Here is a 19,303-nt window from a genome sequence, read left to right as displayed (position 1 = left end):
CGGGGAGAACCTGCAACCCAGGTACCTGCCCTTTACCGGAATCGAACCCGAGACCATTTGGTCCACAGGCCCGCGCTCTAACCACTGAATTAGTAAATGTCTGAATGAAGGCCTCTGTAAGAGCCACCTCCTAGGCTCTACCACGTGGCAGCTGCGGCGTGAATGTTCCTCCTCGCCCTTGCACTTGCTGTGCTACGGGTTGGCTCAATCTGAGCCAGAACGAGATTTCTTCCTCACCTACCCTCATTTCCCCGTTTTATTTTGTTCACGGTGCTTAACGCTATCTTAAATTAATTAGGTGCTTGAATGTGCGGTGGTGAACGGTTCCTGCACGCTGTGAATGAAGGAAACATATCCCTGTAAGGACGAAAAGCTTATCTTGTAGATGAATGGTGGAACCCCGGACTAGGCGGCCCCAGCCCTGCCTCCCTTCCCCCTCGGAGGTGCCGAGGTCCCGGAGCAGGGCGCGTTACCCTACTCCTGACCTTTCTCTCCCGGGTCAGTTAAGCCGGCCCTCTCTCCCGCCCGCCAGGCACATTTGAAAAACCGAAAACCCCGCCATTGCCGGTCGGCCGCCAATCGCCACCGCTCGGCCTATCAGGAGCGGCACCGCCCCCACTAGCGCTCAAACCCTCCCCAGCAACGCGTAGCCATTGGCTGCCCTGAATGTGTGGGTGGGGCGTCGCAGGGTCGAGCGCTGGGCGACGCAGCTGGGCTACCTAGTAGCAAGTTCATAAGAAAACAAATCTGCCGCGTTCGGGGGCGGAGCCTAGAGCGCGCAGACCGTCTCCGGGCCGACAGCTCCTCCGCCGCGTCCCCGGCGTCAGCTCAGAGGAGACCCCGCCCGTAGAGGAGGAGGGAGGGTGAGTTGGGCGGAGACCGGGCCCCCTGCGTGTTGTCGAGGGTTGGGCCTGGTTCCCAGCCCCTCGCGACCTGCGGGCTGACAGAGGGGAGGAGTCCCGCCGGTTGGTGGTGGGGGTCGCGTCGGAGCCGGGACCGGCGAGCCGAGCCCGGAGCCTTGCGTAGGCTGGGAGCTCCGCGGGAGGGCTGTTCAGGCCGGCATCGGTGGTTTCCCCCGCCCTGACCGTGCCGGGGTGGGGCGGGGGGCTTCTCAGGCCGCCAGTGTCGACATGCTGCTGGAGGAGGTCCGTGCCGGCGACCGGCTAAGCGGGGCCGCGGCCCGGGGCGACGTACCGGAGGTGCGCCGCCTTCTACACCGCGAGCTGGTGCACCCCGACGCCCTGAACCGCTTCGGCAAGACGGCGCTGCAGGTGAGGCCGGTCCGTCCGGCAGCAAGGCCGGGGCTGCAGATCCGGGAGAGAACTGAGACCCAGACCCCTCCCATAAAGTCGCCCGGCCCCAGTAGTGGCCGACTGGGATCCGGTCCAACATTTCTGGACTGACGTTACTCCCTGATGTCTCCTTTCGTAGGTGGGTGGTGGATGGGGCTAGGATGGGGGAAAGGAAGTCTTTCCATCTCTGGAGGATTCCTTGTTCTTTGGATGCTGGGGATTCAGTTTCCCTGGGGAGGTCATTTTTCCATGAGTGAGAGTTCAGCTTCTTTGGATACTGGTTTTATGGGGACGGCTCTGGTTTCTTTGGGCTTCTATGGGGGTATCCGATCACTGGAAAGAGGGATTCAGGTCTCCAGGGCGTCCTTATTGTCTAGGGGGTTCTCCGAGAGGTATCCAGTTTCTTGGGGGCGGGAGGTGAGCTCTGTTCTTGTTTTTTTTTCAGGTTCTTGATATATTATTGGGGGTCCCTCTGAGGGAACAGTTACAGATTGCATGGTAGTCCCTGTTCCCTGGAAGTCATTTTAGAGGGGATCGCCATTTCTTGAGGGATGATTCAGGTGCTCTGGGGAGCATTCTGATTATATGGGAGGGGCTATTCATTGGAGAAGGAATTTCAGATTCACTGGGCATCTCCTTTCCCTTGAGAGGGCTGTCAAGTTCTTTTGGGGGCAGTTCTCATTTTATGAGACCAGCTTCCTGGAGGGAGGTTTATATTTCCTGGTGATTTCCCACATCTGAGCGGGGAGGAGGGGGTGTTCTCTGGTTCCTTGGGGAGGGTCTTAGGTTCCCTTAACGGCTATTAGAATGAGCACTATTCCTGGGAGGGGTGTGTGACCAGTTTCTTGGCGGGGGGCCCTATTCCTAGGAGACCTTATTCTCTTGCGTCTCAAACAGCTGCCTGGGGGCGTGTTCCCTGGGCTTTTTGCATTCTCCAGAGGACTTCTTCTCTGGTATTCCCTATTTCTGAGTGATCCCTCTCTCCAGTGATGCCTTTTCCTGGAACTCTTCCCTTGAGGACCACCCTGAATTCTGCCTCTACACAGGTCATGATGTTTGGCAGCCCCACTATCGCCCTGGAGCTCCTGAAGCAGGGTGCCAGCCCTAATGTCCAGGATGCCTCTGGCATTACTCCAGCCCATGATGCAGCCCGCACTGGATTCCTCGACACACTGAAGGTTTTGGTAGAGCATGGTGCTGATGTCAATGCGCCTGATGTCACCGGGGCGCTCCCTATCCATCTGGCTGTGCGAGAGGGCCACACAGCTGTGGTCAGCTTCCTAGCTGCTGAGTCTGATCTTCATCACAGGGATACCAGGGGGCTCACACCTCTGGAGCTGGCACAGGGAAGAGGGGCTCAGGATCTCATGGACATACTGCAGGGGCACATGGTGGCACCACTGTGACCTGGGACCATCCACTCCAGCCACAGGACCCAGCTGGGTTCTATCTCAGAAGAGGAGGAAAGAAACACTCTCTTTTTGCTCCTGCAGCCCCACTGCCAAAAGTGGAGGAGCACCAGTTTGTGGCTTGTTGGTATTGATTTCTGGGGTGTGTGTGTTTAAGGGGCATTTCTTATTTTGTTTTTCCCTTTTGTGTGTTTGGTGAGAAGGGTTCCTGTAGGCAACAGCCACATAAACGGTTCAGTTTACTTCATGCCCCAGACTGCTGGGGCTGCAGATGAATCCCAAGGGCAGAACGTTTAAAGCCTCAGCCCCATAGTGAGGTCATGGCTTCCAGGGCTCCCGAAACCTGGCAACTTTGGCTGACTGTACCCAGAGAGAGACCTCAAGTGTGCACACTGCTTTTGAGATGGGGGGAGGGGGGAATTCCAAATGAATAAAAGGGTAGTATGAGTTCACTCATATTTTGTTGGAAACTTGTTTTCTAATCTCTTGTACAGCGTTAGAAGATTCTATTTATTAAGCTTTATGGAAAAAAGTTGTGTGATAATTTAATGTTTTTACCCATTAAATTAATTCTTGTGAATGATCACAGTGCTGGTGGCTTCTGATTTTTGAGTCTGCGATGGAGAGTCAAGCGTCCAGGATGTTCTTGGGGGTGGGCACGGGGGTCTCTGATCATGGATGCTTCGGGGGAGGGAGAGAGTGGCAATTCCCAGGGCGCCAGGGGTGAGTGAGCTGGGTGGGGCAGCGGTTTGCTCTGTCGGAACGGAAGGGAGGCAGGAAACCGCGAGTGGAGAAAGGGCCCCCAGATGTCAGCTGGGTGCGGGTAGCCCCGGGGGTGGGGTGGGCGGTGGCTGCAGCCTTCCCCGCAGAGGCGTGACCGTGGGCGGGGGCTGAGGTCACGTGGTGGAAAAGCCCGGAAAAGACGGAGGTGGGGTTGGGCGCGGCCCCGGAGGCTCCGCCTCATTTAAAGGCCGCGTCGGGCGGGACCGACAGCAGCCCCGCCTCCTGGGAGGGGGCCCTCGCCGTACGTACGCGTGCGCAGAGGGACACACAGCCGCCATGCCGGAACCGCGCGGGTCGTCTCCCTTACGAGTGAACGCGGCATTTGCGGCGCGATACAGCCGCTACCGGGAACGTGAGGAGCTGCAGCGGCGTGAGTGCGGGGCGCATGCTTGCGGGGCGCCGGCGCTGCAGGGCTATCGGGAAGTGGTAGTTGGTCTGGTCCCCCCAGGCTGATCTGGGGGCTCCCTTCCGTGTCACGCAGTGAAAGATCGCTACCGGGATCGAGACAGCGGAGAGGACTCCAGCTCCGAGTCTGACTCCAGCGACGGGAGCGTGGTGAGCTTCGTCATCCCGGTCCCGGACGTGCGGGAGGCATTCAAGCCCTCCACCACATCCTGATCCCGCAACCCCTTAGCGCTGTACCGGAGTGTCCAACCCCCGCCCCCATCCCGTGAGGGACAGAGCGTCCTCCCCATTCCCAGGCGGTGGCAAATCACCCCTCCCAGCCCCCCGCTACGGATCCACCTGCCCATCCTGATGTGTTTGATGTGACCACTCTGTTCCCGAAGTGGAACATCTCTGCCACAGGGGGCATCCAGCTTCTCCCCACATCAGCCACATAATCTTCCCACCTCACTGTGCAGCCCAGTCCCTACTGCTGGCCGCCATGTGCCCTCCCTGCTGCCTGCCCCATGTGCCCAGGAAGTGTCGTTCCTTTGCCTGATACCCTCCTCTGTCTCAGATCCTTAACTTTTGTGTGGCCCGCCCTCCCTTCTCTCCGATTGACACTCCCACCGCACCTGCCTCTCCCAGTGGGATCCCCTTTCATTCCATCTAATGTATGCCTGTTCCTCCACCCTAATTCCCACACCCTCTCAGCCCACCTACCCTGGTTGCTTACTGCCTCCATTGCTCTCACCATCTCCCTTCTGAAGTCTGTCCCCAATCCTTTTCTTGCCCTAGGAATTCGATCCCCAGCAGGAGCGAGACTTTTACAGGACACTCTCCTTGTTGAAGAAAAAGGATCCCTGCATTTATCAGGAAGATGCCACCTTCTACCAGAGAACAGGTCTGTGGCTGCTCCTCTCCAAGGTTCCTCATGGCCTTATCGTCTGTTGTGACTATTTAATGAATAATTTCATGTCAAAAGTGCTTAGAGTATCTTAGTTTATTACCTGTTGATGTTAATAACAATCATGTGCTTTTACTATTCAGAGCATGAGTTACTCAGTGATTGGCAGGTACTGCCAGGTGCTAGTTAGTGTGATAACTGTTGTACAGCTGGGAACTGGTGGCTTAGGGATTTGAAGTCTTCATCTGACCCTGGCCGTGGCCCTGGCCCTGGCCCAGCCCAGTGGGGTTCTCTTTCTGGGGAAGGAAGAGAGTTGTGGTTGTGGGTAATGGCAGGTGTCTTACGGTGACTCCCCAGCAACACCCTCAGAAATCAAGGAGGAGCTGGCAGCTAAGAAGCAAAAGAAGGTGCAAGCCATGTACCTGAAGGACTACCAGAGGAAGGTTATCTTGGAGAAAGAAGGGTGAGGAGAAGGCCTGACACATACCATCCCCTGCCCTGCCTTCCCAGAGCAGGTGGATGCTTGGGGGTCTTAGGGGCAGAGGTGGGAAGAAGCCAGTGACTCACCAGAATTGAGGGAATGCCAGAGAGCAGGCTTCTCTGTGACAGCCTGCACCCCCATCGGCTCCCTGACCTGCTATTCGTAACTGCCCCCCACCTCACTGGGACAGACAAACTGTGGGGAGTCTAATTTGAAGCCCCAATCCTTCCTTGCACAGGAAATATGTTGATGAGGAGAATTCAGACGGGGAGACCTCCAATCAGAGACTCCAGGTGGGTAGGGTGGAGACCAGGTTGGGGCAGAGGGGTTTAGGGCTGGGCCTGAGGCCCACAGCACCCTCTCTTTAGCAGGTTTCGTCAAAAAGTTATATGGAAGAACAGCAGCAGCTCAAAGAAAGGTAAGCTGGGACAGCAAGTGGCCAAATGGATAGGAGTTGAGGGTCTGGGTTCAAATGCAGCTATGTCACTAATGGCTGTATGTCCTTAGATACATTACTTGTTCTCTCCATGCCTTAGTTTCTTGATCTGTTAAATGGGGTTGATAATGCTCTCTCTGTCTCAGCACCACTCTGAACTTGTCAGGGAGAACTCAGGGCTTAGTGAACAGGGTTAATCTTGGGGCAGTGGACAGGGGCTAGCCTGGCTGTTCCGAGACTTGTTCTCTCGTGTGGGCAGCTTCCGAGCATTCGTGGAGGATAGTGAAGATGAAGATAGCGCCGGGGAAGGTGGCTCCGGGTTGCTGCAGAAACGCACTAAAACCAAAGAGGAGAAGGTGGGTTCTGGGGACCCCACTGGACCGGGGCTGGTGGCAGGGAGGGGGCACTGGGGCTCCCACAGACCCTCAGTGCTGGCCTTCTCCCAGGCCCAGGAGGATGCTGATTACATTGAATGGCTGAAGGGGCAGAAGGAGATTCAGAACCCTGAGACCCTGAGAGAACTGGTAAGTTCCCATGCGTAGTTGCTGAGGGTCTATATTCCTTGTCCTGCCTTCATCCAACCTTCTTCCAGAAACTACCCCATGAAGGGGTAGCAAAGAGCACATACTCTGAAGATGGTGTGCCCCTCTCTGGGCCTCAGTTTCTACATCTCTGAAATGGGAACAATGCCCCCCATCTATTTCGTAGACTGGTTCTGAGGTTCAGTTACTTGAATTCATTTGGTGTCCATGTCCGCCCTCCTTCGCTGCTTCTGAGTGCCTAACCTGGGCCCTGTTACCCCTTCACTCCCAGACTCACCTCAGGGAATATTGGAACAACCCAGAGCTGGACGAAGGGGAGCAGTTCCTGCGCGATTATATCCTCAACAAACGTTATGAGGAAGAGGGAGAGGAGGAGGAGGAGGAGGAGGAGGAAGGGTGAGCAGCCATGTTCTCACAAGGGGCCTGGAGCCAACACTGGCCAGAAAGCAAAGGGCACCGGTGTTTACTTTTTCACACAGACGGTAGTGGAGTTAGTCGTCTATGAGGAAGAGCCATGGAGTGTGGGCTCTGGAGTCAGGTGGTACTAGTTCAAATCCAGATCCTGCTGCTAGATTTCTGTGCCTTGGTTTCCCCATCTGTACAGTTGGGGTAACAGTGGCACCCTACTGTAGGGTTCTTGGGAGGATTGAATGTGTTAATATGGCTGGTACACAGGAGCTTGGCTGACCACAGCCTTGCTCTGTCTTTTCCCTCAGGGTCCCAGGCCCCCCGGTCCAGCTGTCTGTAGATGACTCCTCAGACGAGGGGGAGCTGTTTCTGAAGAAGCAGGAAGATTTTGAGCACAAGTACAATTTCCGCTTTGAGGAGCCCGACTCGGCCTTGGTGGGGCTAGGGCTGGGGTTTGGGAGGAGCTGGCCCACAGGGCCCAGGCCCAGAGAGCCTAGAATTATCTCTTTGGCCCACAGGTCAAGACCTATCCTCGGAGCATTGCGTCCTCTGTGCGCCGCAAGGACGAGCGCAGGAAGGAGAAGAGGGAGGAGATTAGGGAGCGAAAGAGAAGGGTGAGTGTGAGGGGGCGGTGGGTTCAGGAGGGCCCCTAACCTGTGGGGAGAGCCCATACCCTCACTCTCCCTCTTGCCTGCCACCCACAGGAGAAAGCGAAAAAGCAGGAGGAACTCAAGCAGCTGAAGAACCTAAAGAGGAAGGAGATTCTAGCCAAGCTGGAGAAGCTGCGGCAGGTCACAGGCAATGAGACAGTGGGCTTTGAGGAACGGGACCTCGAGGATGACTTTGATCCCACCCGGCATGACCAGCTTATGCAGGTGTGGCACTCACACCCAGGCCCATCCATGCTGCCAAATCTCAAGAGCATGGCTCTGGAATCAGTCATCATTTCTTGGCTGTGTGGCTTCAGAGAAGTGATTTGACCTCTCTTAGCCTTTGTCCCTGTCTGTAAAGTGGGTCTAACCATAGCATCTACCTCAGAGCTGTTGTAAGGATAGTTTGAGAGGAATTCACATAAAAGTTTAGTTGGTAAGTGCTCAAGGAACAGTAGGTTGCTGTATTTCCTTTAAACCCCTTTATTGTGCCATTAATGTTTATTGTTATATTTGTAGGAATATAACACCAGGCCATAGAAATGTGATGAGGGCTATGTGGGGAGCAGTGGGGACCACGGGGGCCCCAAAGAGGCCCCTAACCAAGCCTGGGAAGTCAGGGAAGGGGACTGAGGATGTATAGGTAGTCCAGTTGAAAACCAGAGTGGGAGTGTTATATAATTGCCATTTAGCCTTCACTTTCTCAAAGCTTCTCAGTCTTGAGCTTCAGTTTCTCCATAGACTGGAGCTCCTTTCTGTCTTGGGGTGCTTGTGCAAATGTGAGATGTAGCCAGTATTGGGGATATAGTAGGTGCTCAATAAATGTTTAGCAATATCTGCCTTTATCTGTCAGGCCCTGAATTGGGTACTGGGGTTTCAGCCCTCTTGGAGCTCATGGAGTGGTGAGAACCAGTCTAACATTCATTGATCATCCACTGTATGCCAAGCACCAGGCAGCATAGAGGTCCCTGCCCTCTCAGAGCCTCCAGTCTAATGGCAGGCATTTAACTTTATGGTCACAATCTGCAGGGTTTTGAGTGGTGATAGAGACATGCAGGGGGAGGTGGGGGTCTTAGAAGAGTCCTTTGACCAGCTTTGTCAGGCCTACTTCAGGAGCTGGGTCTTGTGAGGGTGCTAGGGAGCCATGTAAAGTGCAGGAGGAAAGCTGTCTCGGAGGGATTGGGCCCTGCTCACCCTCCTGGTTCCTGGCCCTGCAGAAATGCTTCGGGGACGAGTATTACGGCACGATGGAGGAGGAGAAGCCACAATTTGAGGAAGAGGAAGGGTTTGAAGGTGAGGTCACTGGGGTAGAAGTGCTAGGCCTAAAGCCTAAGGTCCCATCCTGAGCCCTCCGGGCCTATCCCTACCTGTCCTCTGTCTGTCCTCTGGAACCAGACCACTGGAACTGGGACATGTGGACTGGGCTGGAGCAGGGTGGAGACTGGAGCCAGCAGGAGCTGCACTGTGAGGACCCAGACTTCAATGTAGGTGCCATGGGCAGGGGGCTGGGGGCTGGCTTGGAAAGTCCCAAGGACTGCGAGGGCTGGCCTGACCTGCATGTATTGGCAGATGGATGCTGACTATGACCCCAGCCAGCCACCGAAGAAGCAGCGTGAGGCCCCCTTAATGGGCAAGAAGAAGCGCAAGTCGCCCTTTGCTGTGGCTGTGGGGCAGGAGAAGCCTGTGTTCAACCCCAGTGAGGCCCAGTGGGCATGCGGTGGGCAAGGAGGGGCTCTGCTGGGCCAGCACACTGCAGCAGCCTAGTTCTCTAACCACACAGGAGACAAGACATTTGAGGAATATCTGGATGAGTATTACCGGCTAGACTATGAGGACATCATTGATGACCTACCCTGTCGCTTCAAGTACCGCACTGTGGTGCCCTGCGACTTTGGACTCAGCACGGAAGAGGTAGGGCCTGGTTGGGCGTGGGACACTGGGAGGCACCCAAGAGGCAAGTGGGAGCACTGAGCCAGTGATTGCTCCCACATGACCTGTTTTCTCGTATCAAAAATGACAGGAAAAATAGTGCTAATGACAGTACTGATATTTCCTGCCTCAAAGGGTTTCTATGAGGTGGGTGGGGATTCAAATAGCCCTTTGTAAATAATATTACATTGACCCTTGAACAATGTGGGGGTTAGGGTCGCTGACCCCTGTGTGGTCAAAAATCCACATATAATTTTTGAAAAATATATCTTTATTGATTTCAGAGAGAGGCGGAGAGAGAGAAACATCAATGATGAGAGAGAGTCATTGATTGGTTGCCTTCTGCAAGCCCCTCACTGGGGATGGAGCCCGAAACCTGGGCATGTGCTGTGACTGGGAATCAAATCGTGATCTCCTGGATCATAGGTCAGTGCTCAACCACTGAACCACGCTGGCCGGGCCTGCATATAATTTTTTATTCCCCAAAAACTCAACTAATAGTTGGCCCTTGGTAGCTGTGGGTTTTGCATTTGTGGATTCAACCTCTGCAGATGCGGAAGGCTGACTGTTGTTGATTGGTAGCCTTACTGATACCATAAACAGTTGATTAATATATATTTTGTATATTATACATATTATTTACTATATTCTTACAATAAACGGAAGAAATGTTAAAAAATTATAAGGAAAATATTGTATTTATTGAAAAACTCCACACACAAATGGTTCCATGCAGTTCAAACCCATGTTGTTCAGGGGTCAACTGTACCTTTATTCTGTTACTATATATGTGCAGCAGGGTGGCCACTAAGACTAGGTGGGCTCTGGCCCTGGCTGGTGTGGCTCATTGGTAGAGTGTTGGCCTGTGCACAGAGGGGTCGCAGGTTCAGTTCCCAGGAGGTCAAGAGCACATACCTGGATTGCAGGTTCAGTCCCCAGCCCTGGTGGGGGCACATGTGGGAGGCAACCAATCAATGTGTCTCTCTCACATCAATGATATCTCTTTCTCTCTTCCCACCTCCCTTCTCTCCCTAAAAATCAATGGAAAAAATATCCCCAGGTGAGCGTTAACAAAAAAAGACTAGGTGGGCTCTGGAACCAGATGGCCTGGGTTCAAACCCTGCCTTAGCTCACAAGCTATGTGACGTTGAACTTAGCTCTGTGCCTCAGTTTCCCATCTATGAAATAGGCCTAATAGCCTCCACCTCATGGCTGTAGAGCTGAAACGATGTATGGCTCTTTAGATGACACCTGTTCCTTAGCTGTCCATGATGGCTATGGGTGCTTGACTATTCATGGTCAGTAAAAATAGCTGATGTTTATTGAGCTTATACTACCTGCATTTTACTCAGTCTTCTTGACGACCTTCCAATAGGTTCTGAGGGGATGCCCACCTCATAAATGAGGAAACTGAAGCCTGGAGGCAGGAGCCTGGAGGTTGAGAACCTGGGCTTCATCTATAATTAGCAAATACAGTGATTGGCATAGAGACCCTTGCTCTGAGGCTGCTAGGACCGTGGTGCATGGGTAAGGGCTACAGGCCCTGGAATCTGAAATAAGCCACTTCCTGGGCTTGGGGCAAGGAACCTCTTTCTGAACCCGTTCCCCCCTCTGATGAAACATGGATTTGCCTCCACAAGACATCGGTTCTCTCCCACCATCATGACATCCTTGCTGGGTGATACTATGACATTACCCTGCTTTGGCTGATGAGGTGACTAAGGCTGAGTCAGAGCCCTGCCCCCCACCCCAGGGTTCATGCAGCAGGACCTCTTTCCCTTCCCCTGCAGATCCTTGCTGCTGATGACAAGGAGCTGAACCGGTGGTGCTCCCTGAAGAAAACCTGCATGTATAGGTGACGGGGTGGGGCTGGGCCAGGTGTTTGGGAGGAGGGGCAGCAAGCATGCATGGGCATCTCCCAGAGCACCAAATGACAGGCGTGTCCACTGGGCACCCAAAGGTCAGAACAGGAGGAGCTGCAGGACAAGAAGGCATACAGCCAGAAGGCCCAGAACTCATGGAAAAAGAGGCAGATCTTCAAATCACTCTGCCCAGAGGAGTGAGTGTTGCTTGCCAGGGGAGGGCGGGCTGGGGAGTCCACCAGGCCAGGATTTGAGTCTCGTTCTGTCAGCCATTTGTTTCATGACTTTGGGATTGGGCCCTCCCCCTCTCTGAGAGCTGGGTTCAAATCTTGGCTGGGCTATAGCTGTGACCTTGGGCAAGTCACTTCCCCTCTCAGAGCCTGTTTCCTCATTTATAAAATGGGGGTAAAGATGGCTCATTTCGTGTTGGGTTTTTTTGAGGATTAAGTGAATAAGTGCATGTGAAGTGCTTGAAACATAGGAAGTGCTGTATAGATTTTAACTATTGTTACCATGTTATTTCCTGGTCTATAAAACTGGGGTGATAGTAATTCCCAGAGTTGATTTAAAGATGAAATGAGTTAATTTATGTGATGTAAGCCCAGGCTCAAATACCAGAATTATCAGCAACACAGTCCAGCCTCAGGGTTCAGTAGAAAAACCCTGGTTTTGGTGTCAGACCCCAGTGTGAATTCTAGGCAGGCACCTGAATTACTGTATTGTCATCTCTTTGAGTCTCTCCTTTCCTCATCTGTAAAATGGGGGATGTGTACCTGGGAAGGGGCCTAATCGTGCTGGCTTAGGCTGAGCGCTGACTTTCCTCCCCCAGGACAGAGACACCCACAGAAGCCACAGGGAAGCCACAGAGAGACAAAGCCGACCCACAGGGACAGCTCCTGGCATCCAATGGGACCTGCGGGAAGCAGCCCCAGCCTGAGAGCCCCACAGCACAGAAAGAGTTGGCCCCTGTGTCACCCACTGAGAAGCCAGCCCCCCAGAGGCGGAGGAGGGGCAAGAAGGCTCGTCTCCTGGGCCCCACAGTGACGCTTGGAGGACAGGAATTCAGCCGCCAGAGACTGCAGGCCTTCGGCCTCAATCCAAAAAGGCTGCACTTCCGTCTGCTGGGCCGGAAACGGAGAAAGCAGCAGGGGCCCAAGAGCTGCCCCTGAGCTCTATGGAAAAGGCATGGGCCCCCAGGTTCCTTCCCTTCAATCAGGCCACTGAATGCATCCCTTGTTGACTGTATAGACCCACATGTCTCTCTGTGGGCAAAGGAGAATTCCCATTTTTCAGATGGAGAAGCTGAGGACTACTTAACAAGCTCCCTAAGAGACTTGGACACCTCATTTTGCAATATACCCTGACTCCCATCTCTCAAGTGCTAGGTCTAGTCATTGCTGAGGTCAAGTCAGATGGCTTTATTGGCCCCCAGCAGCCACAGTTCCCACACCACCACCAGCCCTTGGCAGGACAGGGGCTTAGAGACCAGTAAGGGGTGTGGGCAGTCCAGTGCAAACTACAGTACTTAAGTCAGGCCCTGAGTGGGTGCCTGGGAGCCTGCCTGCCATCCCTCCCTGCCTTGTGAGGAGGGCCCAAGTGGCAGGAGGCAGGCCTGTGGGCTCTGTCTCTGGCTTAATGGCCCCAGCCTGGAGGTTTCCTGGGCTGGTCTCAGCTGCGCTTATCGAAAGTACCATCACCACCAGAGTTCAAGCTCCCACATCCAGTGTGACATAAATAAAAAAATAAATAGTGTTTGTCCTATCTTGTCCCCCATCCCATCCCTTTATAAAAACACAAAGTCCTCAGAGCTTGGGCGCTTGGCCTTGAGGAGCCGCCCAGTGCGAGGGAGCTGCAGAGTTGGCTGGGAGAGCTGGGAGCAGAGGTCTAGGTTGTGGTCCTGAGCATGGCCCTCAGCCAGAGTGAACATGGGGTACCGCAGTGTGGCTGAGGAGGAGCTGAGAACCTGGTGGAAGGAGGGAGAGCAGCTCAGCCCCAAAAGCAGTAGCCACAGTTACTTATCCTATAGACATAGTTATCCTAACAGGTATATTTAAAAGGTGCTTCCTGAACTCCCATCCCTCCAGGGCAATGACTCAGGCCAACCAATCAGTACCTTCTATTCCCCAGGACCATGATTGACTCAGTGATAAGCATGTAACCCAGTGCAGACAATGAAAGGCAGCCCTGGGATTTTACTGTGTGCTGAGAAAGTGGGGCTCCCTTTCCACTGAACTGGGAGGTCGGTGCCCAGAGAGGCTGACGGCCAACTCTTGCCACCACGAGGGTAAAGCCCTGATGCTACAGTAGAGCCAAGAGAGAGGGAGGGTCCTGCCACTTGAGTTTCTAAGTGCAGCTGTCCTCCAAGGCAGCAAAGCCCCTAAGTTTTCATATTATGCACCCTTTTTGGGCCTATTCAGAGTTGGGTTTTTGTAACTTGGATGATAATCTCAACAACAGCTTGGAAGCAACCTCCCCAGGTCTGCTGGCCTCAAGGCCTCTGTTCTCCCACTCCAGCCCTGACTCTTTTCCCACCCTCCACCATTCCTCTTGCTCACCCTGGTCAGCTCTGAGCACAGTGTCTCAAACTCCTTCCTGTCTCCAGCATAGAACCCCACAGTACAGCTTGGGTCCATCTTGGCGAAGGCCATCTTGCGGGGTGAGGTGCAATGGAAGGACTGAGGTAGACAAAGGAGGGGAGCTCAGGGGCCCCAACTTCCTCCACATGCCCCCAACCCCACCCTGGTGGTCCCAGCTCACCTCCAGGGGGAAGTCAGCCTGGCTGACATCCACAGTGGGCTGGCAGTAGTGGGGGTCCAGGTAGAGCAGGGAGTCATCTGCAAGGGAGGAAGTGTAAGTGGGGGTGGGAGTGGGGAAGAAGGTGAGGTAGGATGGAATGAGATGGAGCAGGCCTACCCTGGTAGCCGATGAAATACAGTGAGTGCCGCGGCTTGCCCCCCATAATGCCTAGGCACAGCTCTGAACGCAGGAGCTCCTATAGGGAAGAGAGTGGGCAAAGGTGAGGACTCATGGCAGGTGCTGTGAGACAGATCCTCAATAAATACTTAGCAAACACCCAATGTGGACCCTGGGGAGCAGCAGTGACCAAGAGAGGTGCTGTCTTATGGAGCTGACATGTATTAGACAAACAAGGAACAAGATGAGTGAGTTATGTGTTGGAAGGTGATTACACTGGGAAAAGAATAAAGGCGGAGGGGGGCTTTGAAATTATAAATGGGAGTCAGGAAAGGCCTCACTGGGAGGTGATGTTTCAGCAAGATGACATTTCAGCATCTTGGGAAATAGCAAGTGCAAAGTCCCTGAGGCAGGTGTGTTCTGAGAACAGTAAGGAGGCCTGTGTGGGTGCAGCAGAGCAAGTGAGGAGAGTGGGAGCAGATGAGGTGAAGGAAGGGACAGGGACCCATGGACTGTGGGAAGATCTCTGGCCTTTATTCTGAGTGTAAACACACCAGGGTCTTTCCAGCCTTGCTGTTCCCTTTGCCTGGAACACTCCTCCTCTGGCTCTTCATGTGCCCTGGCAAGAGAGGGGCTTTCCTAGGTTGTGCAGCCACCCCCATCTACCCTTCATGACTAGTTTTCGTTCCTTTACAGTCTGAGTTGTAATGCCAAAGCTGTCTATTTGGTTCCAGATCCACTGCCTGCCATTAGAATGTTCACTCCCAGAAGGCACAAATGTTTGCCTGTTCACTTCTGAATCCTCAGAAGTTGGGAGAGTGCTTGGCACATAATAGATGCCCTATAACTATTGGATAACAGATAAAGGAATGAAGAAAGGACATATACTTAACCCAAGCTGAAAAAACCTGGAGGGCTCCTTGGGGAGGAGGCATGGTGACTCTGGCTGAACTTACCTTCACGCAGGGCACGTACACGGGGTTGAGAGTCTCGCCACCTAGCCGTACCGGCACCAGGATGACAACAGACTTCCACTCAGCTGCGCAGTCTGGCCTAGCCACCAGGCGTGCCACATCTGCCTTGTACACTGGAAGGATAGGGCAGAAGGTCATCTTCTTGCCACCCTTCAAGCTTCAGAGTGTGGCCCTCCATCCACAGGGGCTCAACCTTTCCCAAGCAACCCCTTGGGGGGTGACACTCCCATTGACAGTGGAGAAGGAAGTCTTTCCAGAGCCCCAAACTCCCCTAGACAATCCCAGGGGCCCCCTTTTACAGGGAGCAACCAACACCCTGAGAGTTGAATGAAGAACATACAGCCAGGAGGAGGTGAAGCCTTCCCCAAAGCCTAGATCCTATCCCCGATCTGAGGCTTGACTGGTCCTCATTTGACTCGGCATCTGGGTTTGCCAATATGAAAATGGGAGCACGGAGCAGTCCTCAACCAAATGTCCCTATGTGTTCCTCCTCCTCAAGTCCAATCTGCTGCTGTTCATTCTCCCCCTCTTCCCTTGCTGGTGCCCAGAGAAGTGGATTCAACCCTTTCTGGAGACACAGCTGCTATGATCTGAATACTTGAGTCCCCCAAAAATTCATATGTTGAAATCCTAACCCCAAGGTAATAGCATAAAGGAATGGGGCTTTTGGGAGGTGATTAGGTCATTGAGGGTGGGCCCCTCAAGAGTGGGATTAGTGCCCTTATAAAAGAGGTACCCCCCAATTTTTTAAAACTATGTATAGTGATAGATGTTAACTAGATTTCTTGTGGTAATCATTTCACAATGTACAGGGTCAGGCAAGAGTAGGTTTATAGTCATGTGTACGCGAAAAGGAATTTACTCTTTTATTATTTATTAATTATTGTATTATTTTCCATATGAAAAACTGTAAGCCTGCTTTTGCCACATCCTCTATACAAATATCAAATCATGATATTGTATACATGAAACTGATATATTGTTATAGGTTGATTATACCTGAAAGGAAAAAAAGCAAAGATGGGACCCCAGAGAGCTTTCTTGCCCATTCTGACATGTGAGGACACAGCAAAGCAAGCCAGGGAGTGGGCTCCCACCAGACACCGAATCTGCCTGCACCTTGATCTTGGATATCCCAGCCTCCAGAATTATAAAAAATAAATTCCTATTGTTTATAAGCCACCTGGTCTGTGCTATTTTTGTTATAGCAGCCCAAAAAGACTAAGACAATAGTGCTCTGTGAAAATCCAGGCTTGTCCCAAACCCCTACAATTTTGCATAAAAATTTAGTTTTTGTAGATTCCCTGATACCAATCCATGGAGGCTCCTTTTAATTAAGACATAGGCAGACTTGGAGGGTGGTAGGGGATAATAATAGTAATTGCTAATATTTAGTGAACATTTGCTATGTGACAAGCACTGCTCTACAGGTTTAACTTGTATTATTGACTCACTTAATTCTTATGACAACCCTACAAGGCAGAGGAGACCAGACTTTTGTACATGTCAGAACTATTTACAGAGTAAGAGTTAATTGGGTCTGAGAGAAATAAGTCCTTATGTCCTTTATCACTTGGGGAGAAGCCTCTGAAGTTTCCTCTCCTGGATCTAGAGGGAGTAGACGAATCCTGAGCATCTCCCTGAGTAGGCCTTGAATCCTTTTGAAGGATCTCTTTGACCCAGAACTTGTTTCAGCCTCTGAGAAAGGTGGGTCCTAAGAGGAAGCTGAAGTAGTGACTGACTCAGGATGAGAACCCAGTGACACTGGTTAGCAGCCCCTTACCTGTGCAATCCTGAGAAACATACACCACCAGGCGGGTGACCTCTGAGCAGCTCTCCACAGCTTTCCTGGGGGCGAGAAGAAAGGCTTGAGTTCCTTGGGGTACCCAGTGACTCCCATGTCCCCTGCTGTGGCCCTCACCTGAGTATATGTGCCACAAGAGATGGCCCATACCAGTCACCTGCCTTCTTGCCCGAGCTCTGTCCGAGCTCCACTAGCTGGTGCAGGCCGAAGGGGGCCTGGGGGTGGTCGGCGAACCAGGACACAATCTGCCGATGCCTGCGTTCCTGCTCCAGCTCAGGGGTGCCCTGGGCCCAGCGTGAGGGCTTCCGGTGGGCAGGCCCATGGTGTCGATTGGGAGAGGACAACCCTGACCGTTCAGGGGGGCCCAGGCCTGCACCCTCGGCCCATGTCCAGTCTGGTGGGGAAGGAGTACATAGTCAACCAGTGCTGGTGTGTGTGGGCACAGTTCCCATTGACTCATGCTTTACACACAATTCTGCTCTTCGGACTCCATGCTTAACAATTTTCACATTCCTGAAACTTATAAACAACTCTAACTCCCTCACAAAACTTACTTTATACACAATTCTAACATGACTTTAAATTTTAGTTACAAACAATTCTAACACTGCTGACCTATGTGGTTGGCTCATACTCCTGGTGTGCCCTTCCCCTTCCACCCCTCACCTCTGGGCAGGAAATGCAGCAGGAGGCCTTGTGCCAGCATCATCTGCCCACTTCGTAACATGCAGCCCCAGCCACAGTCTGAAGTCAGACAGCCCCCAGCAAAGGGCGGGAAGTCCCGGCGGTATGTGAGCCACAGGCGGGACACGAAGTCCTGTTGGAAACGCTGGATGTCACCTATAAGAGCAGGCTTGTCAACTCCACCAGGAACACCCCTGGGGGCCTCCCCCAACCCTGGCCTGGGGACACCAGCTCACCCTCACTCTCAAAACAGTAGCGGCGGCCACAGAGGTGGACGCTGGAGATCTTGCTAAAGCTAGTGCGGCTTTTGACTGTCCAACCTGTGGAGACGTGGAGCAGCAAGATGACTGATAACAACATAACAGTTATGACAGCAACAGTGCTCCCTATAACGGGGACCATCCTACTTCCCATTTCTTAGAGTGGCCATGGGGAATCCATGCCATATTCCTCACAGATGGATGTGGGGCCCCTATGAACAGCCACACCAGTGTCTGCCATCAATTCAGGATGAATTAAGGCAGCTCTGATCATTGTACCCATTTTACAGAAAGGAAGTAAAAAAGCTTGCTCAAGGTCACACAGGGAAGGGTAGGATTTGAAAACACATTCCCTGTTGGACCTGCCACAGATCCACCCTGGGCAGGGCAGGGCGGGGTGGAGGGGGCGCCTATAGGTGACTCACAGGAGAACGTACGGTGGAATACTCGGAACACAGGGCAGGGCCTGGTTCCTAGACTCCCAGCGACCTCTAAGCCCCCTGCCTGGCCAAACCCTGGGCCCGCTCGCACCCCAGAACCCCCCCCCCCCGGGCCCGCCCCCTCCTCACCGTACTTGACGTTGTTCCAAGCAGTCAGGAACTTCGCCTTAAACTTGTCCACTTCGCCCGGCTCCCCAGGGGCGGCTCCGGACGAGCCCAGAGCGGGGCCGCTGGCTCCGGAGGGCGCCAGGCCGTTGGGGTCCGGGACGCGGGGGCCCCGCGTCCTGCGGCCCTCGCGGCGGCGCGCGTCCTCGGGGCTCCCGCTCCGGTACTGCGCGGCGACCGGCGACACGGAGTTCATGGGCGCGCCGGGGAGCGGGCCGAAGGTCCCGGTTGGGGCCCCGCGCCAGTGCCTCAGGGTCCAGGACGCCGCTGGGATGCGAGGGCCCAGGCCGGCTCTAATCGGTCCCCGACGCAGCGACCAGGCCCCCGGGCCCAGCGCTGGACGCTGTCACCGCCGCCGCCGCCATTTTAGCGGCCCCGGCGGGGAGGAAGGCGGGCGTGGCACTGCCCGACGCCCCGCCCCGGCCCCCAGCCTCGTCTCCAGTTCCCGTCCCGGTGGCCGCGCTAGGGCAGGCGCCGCGGCGCCCCACGACCCCTACGCCCACCAGCCGCCTTATCGCAGCGCCCAGGCGGCGGAGCCCCTGCAGGCCCTTATCGGAGGCCCCAGAACCGGGAAGCCCCGCCCCGCCCCTCGCTCGCTGGGGACCCGCCGCCTGGCCTGGGCCCCGGCGCCGTCTGCACCTGCGGGAATCGACCCGGGGACTGGAGCGCCCTCCTTGGGTTGCGCACCAGAGCACTCCTGGGCCTGGGACCAAACCTGTGTGTGACACCCCTCCGCACCCTACCTCTCACCCCCCCCAACCACACCTCTGTGCGCCTCAGTTTCCCATGAGCGAAAGGGGGCGCAAATACACGTCACGACATAGATGAATATTCATAATAATTTTGCTAAGGGAAAGAAGCCAGACAAAAAAGAAAAGACTACTCTCTAGTCCCATTTATATCAAACTCGAGGAAGTGCAATCTGACACCGTTAGTGGTCGCCTGGGGGTGGGGAGGGGTGGGGAGAGGCGCGAGAGAGG

The 19,303-nt window shown here is 54.1% G+C and overlaps 3 protein-coding genes across 5 annotated transcripts; 2 read left to right on the top strand and 1 right to left on the bottom strand.

Annotated features, from left to right (window-relative positions):
• Positions 1 to 678: 678 nt before the first annotated feature.
• Positions 679 to 3,291, top strand: CDKN2D (cyclin dependent kinase inhibitor 2D). The gene is made up of 3 exons (XM_081134726.1): positions 679 to 863; positions 1,116 to 1,271; positions 2,339 to 3,291. The coding sequence occupies exons 2-3, from the start codon at positions 1,131 to 1,133 to the stop codon at positions 2,696 to 2,698; spliced, it is 501 nt and encodes a 166-aa protein (XP_080990852.1). The 5' UTR covers positions 679 to 863; positions 1,116 to 1,130; the 3' UTR covers positions 2,699 to 3,291.
• A 446-nt stretch (positions 3,292 to 3,737) lies between these two features.
• Positions 3,738 to 12,843, top strand: KRI1 (KRI1 homolog). 2 transcript variants are annotated; one of them, XM_081137267.1, is made up of 19 exons: positions 3,738 to 3,854; positions 3,966 to 4,039; positions 4,667 to 4,772; positions 5,133 to 5,238; positions 5,495 to 5,549; positions 5,628 to 5,674; positions 5,952 to 6,048; positions 6,139 to 6,216; positions 6,506 to 6,630; positions 6,951 to 7,077; positions 7,161 to 7,256; positions 7,347 to 7,517; positions 8,510 to 8,585; positions 8,688 to 8,776; positions 8,862 to 8,988; positions 9,073 to 9,203; positions 11,012 to 11,076; positions 11,182 to 11,280; positions 11,913 to 12,843. In XM_081137267.1, the coding sequence occupies exons 1-19, from the start codon at positions 3,761 to 3,763 to the stop codon at positions 12,250 to 12,252; spliced, it is 2,103 nt and encodes a 700-aa protein (XP_080993393.1). In that variant the 5' UTR covers positions 3,738 to 3,760; the 3' UTR covers positions 12,253 to 12,843. The 2 variants fall into 2 exon arrangements, with proteins under 2 accessions (XP_080993393.1, XP_080993392.1); XM_081137266.1 differs by having other exon boundaries at positions 5,625 to 5,674.
• ATG4D (autophagy related 4D cysteine peptidase) lies at positions 12,270 to 18,973 on the bottom strand. 2 transcript variants are annotated; one of them, XM_081137269.1, is made up of 10 exons: positions 18,288 to 18,973; positions 17,695 to 17,778; positions 17,441 to 17,614; positions 16,892 to 17,168; positions 16,754 to 16,818; positions 14,953 to 15,083; positions 13,997 to 14,075; positions 13,841 to 13,917; positions 13,639 to 13,758; positions 12,270 to 12,345 (listed from the first exon to the last, which is right to left on the bottom strand). In XM_081137269.1, exons 1-10 carry the CDS (start codon positions 18,517 to 18,519, stop codon positions 12,292 to 12,294), a joined length of 1,293 nt encoding a protein of 430 aa, XP_080993395.1. In that variant the 5' UTR covers positions 18,520 to 18,973; the 3' UTR covers positions 12,270 to 12,291. The 2 variants fall into 2 exon arrangements, with proteins under 2 accessions (XP_080993395.1, XP_080993394.1); XM_081137268.1 differs by lacking the exon at positions 12,270 to 12,345 and adding an exon at positions 12,482 to 13,046.
• Between the last annotated feature and the right edge of the window lie 330 nt (positions 18,974 to 19,303).

The sequence above is a fragment of the Miniopterus schreibersii genome, assembly GCF_964146895.1.
Source record: "Miniopterus schreibersii genome assembly, chromosome: 4".
In the NCBI taxonomy this organism is placed as follows: domain Eukaryota; kingdom Metazoa; phylum Chordata; class Mammalia; order Chiroptera; family Miniopteridae; genus Miniopterus; species Miniopterus schreibersii.
Note: the sequence above shows the minus strand (reverse complement) of the source record. Positions and strands in the feature narration are given on the sequence as shown.

Excerpts from the sequence above, each read along its gene's own strand:
- CDKN2D (XM_081134726.1), top strand. The coding sequence starts at position 1,131 with ATGCTGCTGGAGGAGGTCCGTGCCGGCGACCGGCTAAGCGGGGCCGCG. Across the intron at positions 1,272-2,338 it reads TCGGCAAGACGGCGCTGCAG|GTCATGATGTTTGGCAGCCC; the intron begins GTGAGGCCGGTC and ends GCCTCTACACAG.
- KRI1 (XM_081137266.1), top strand. The coding sequence starts at position 3,761 with ATGCCGGAACCGCGCGGGTCGTCTCCCTTACGAGTGAACGCGGCATTT. Across the intron at positions 6,049-6,138 it reads CTAAAACCAAAGAGGAGAAG|GCCCAGGAGGATGCTGATTA; the intron begins GTGGGTTCTGGG and ends GCCTTCTCCCAG. Across the intron at positions 6,631-6,950 it reads GAGGAGGAGGAGGAGGAAGG|GGTCCCAGGCCCCCCGGTCC; the intron begins GTGAGCAGCCAT and ends CTTTTCCCTCAG.
- ATG4D (XM_081137268.1), bottom strand. The coding sequence starts at position 18,519 with ATGAACTCCGTGTCGCCGGTCGCCGCGCAGTACCGGAGCGGGAGCCCC. Across the intron at positions 17,779-18,287 it reads TTGGAACAACGTCAAGTACG|GTTGGACAGTCAAAAGCCGC; the intron begins GTGAGGAGGGGG and ends ACGTCTCCACAG. Across the intron at positions 17,169-17,440 it reads GCTGCATTTCCTGCCCAGAG|ACTGGACATGGGCCGAGGGT; the intron begins GTGAGGGGTGGA and ends CTTCCCCACCAG.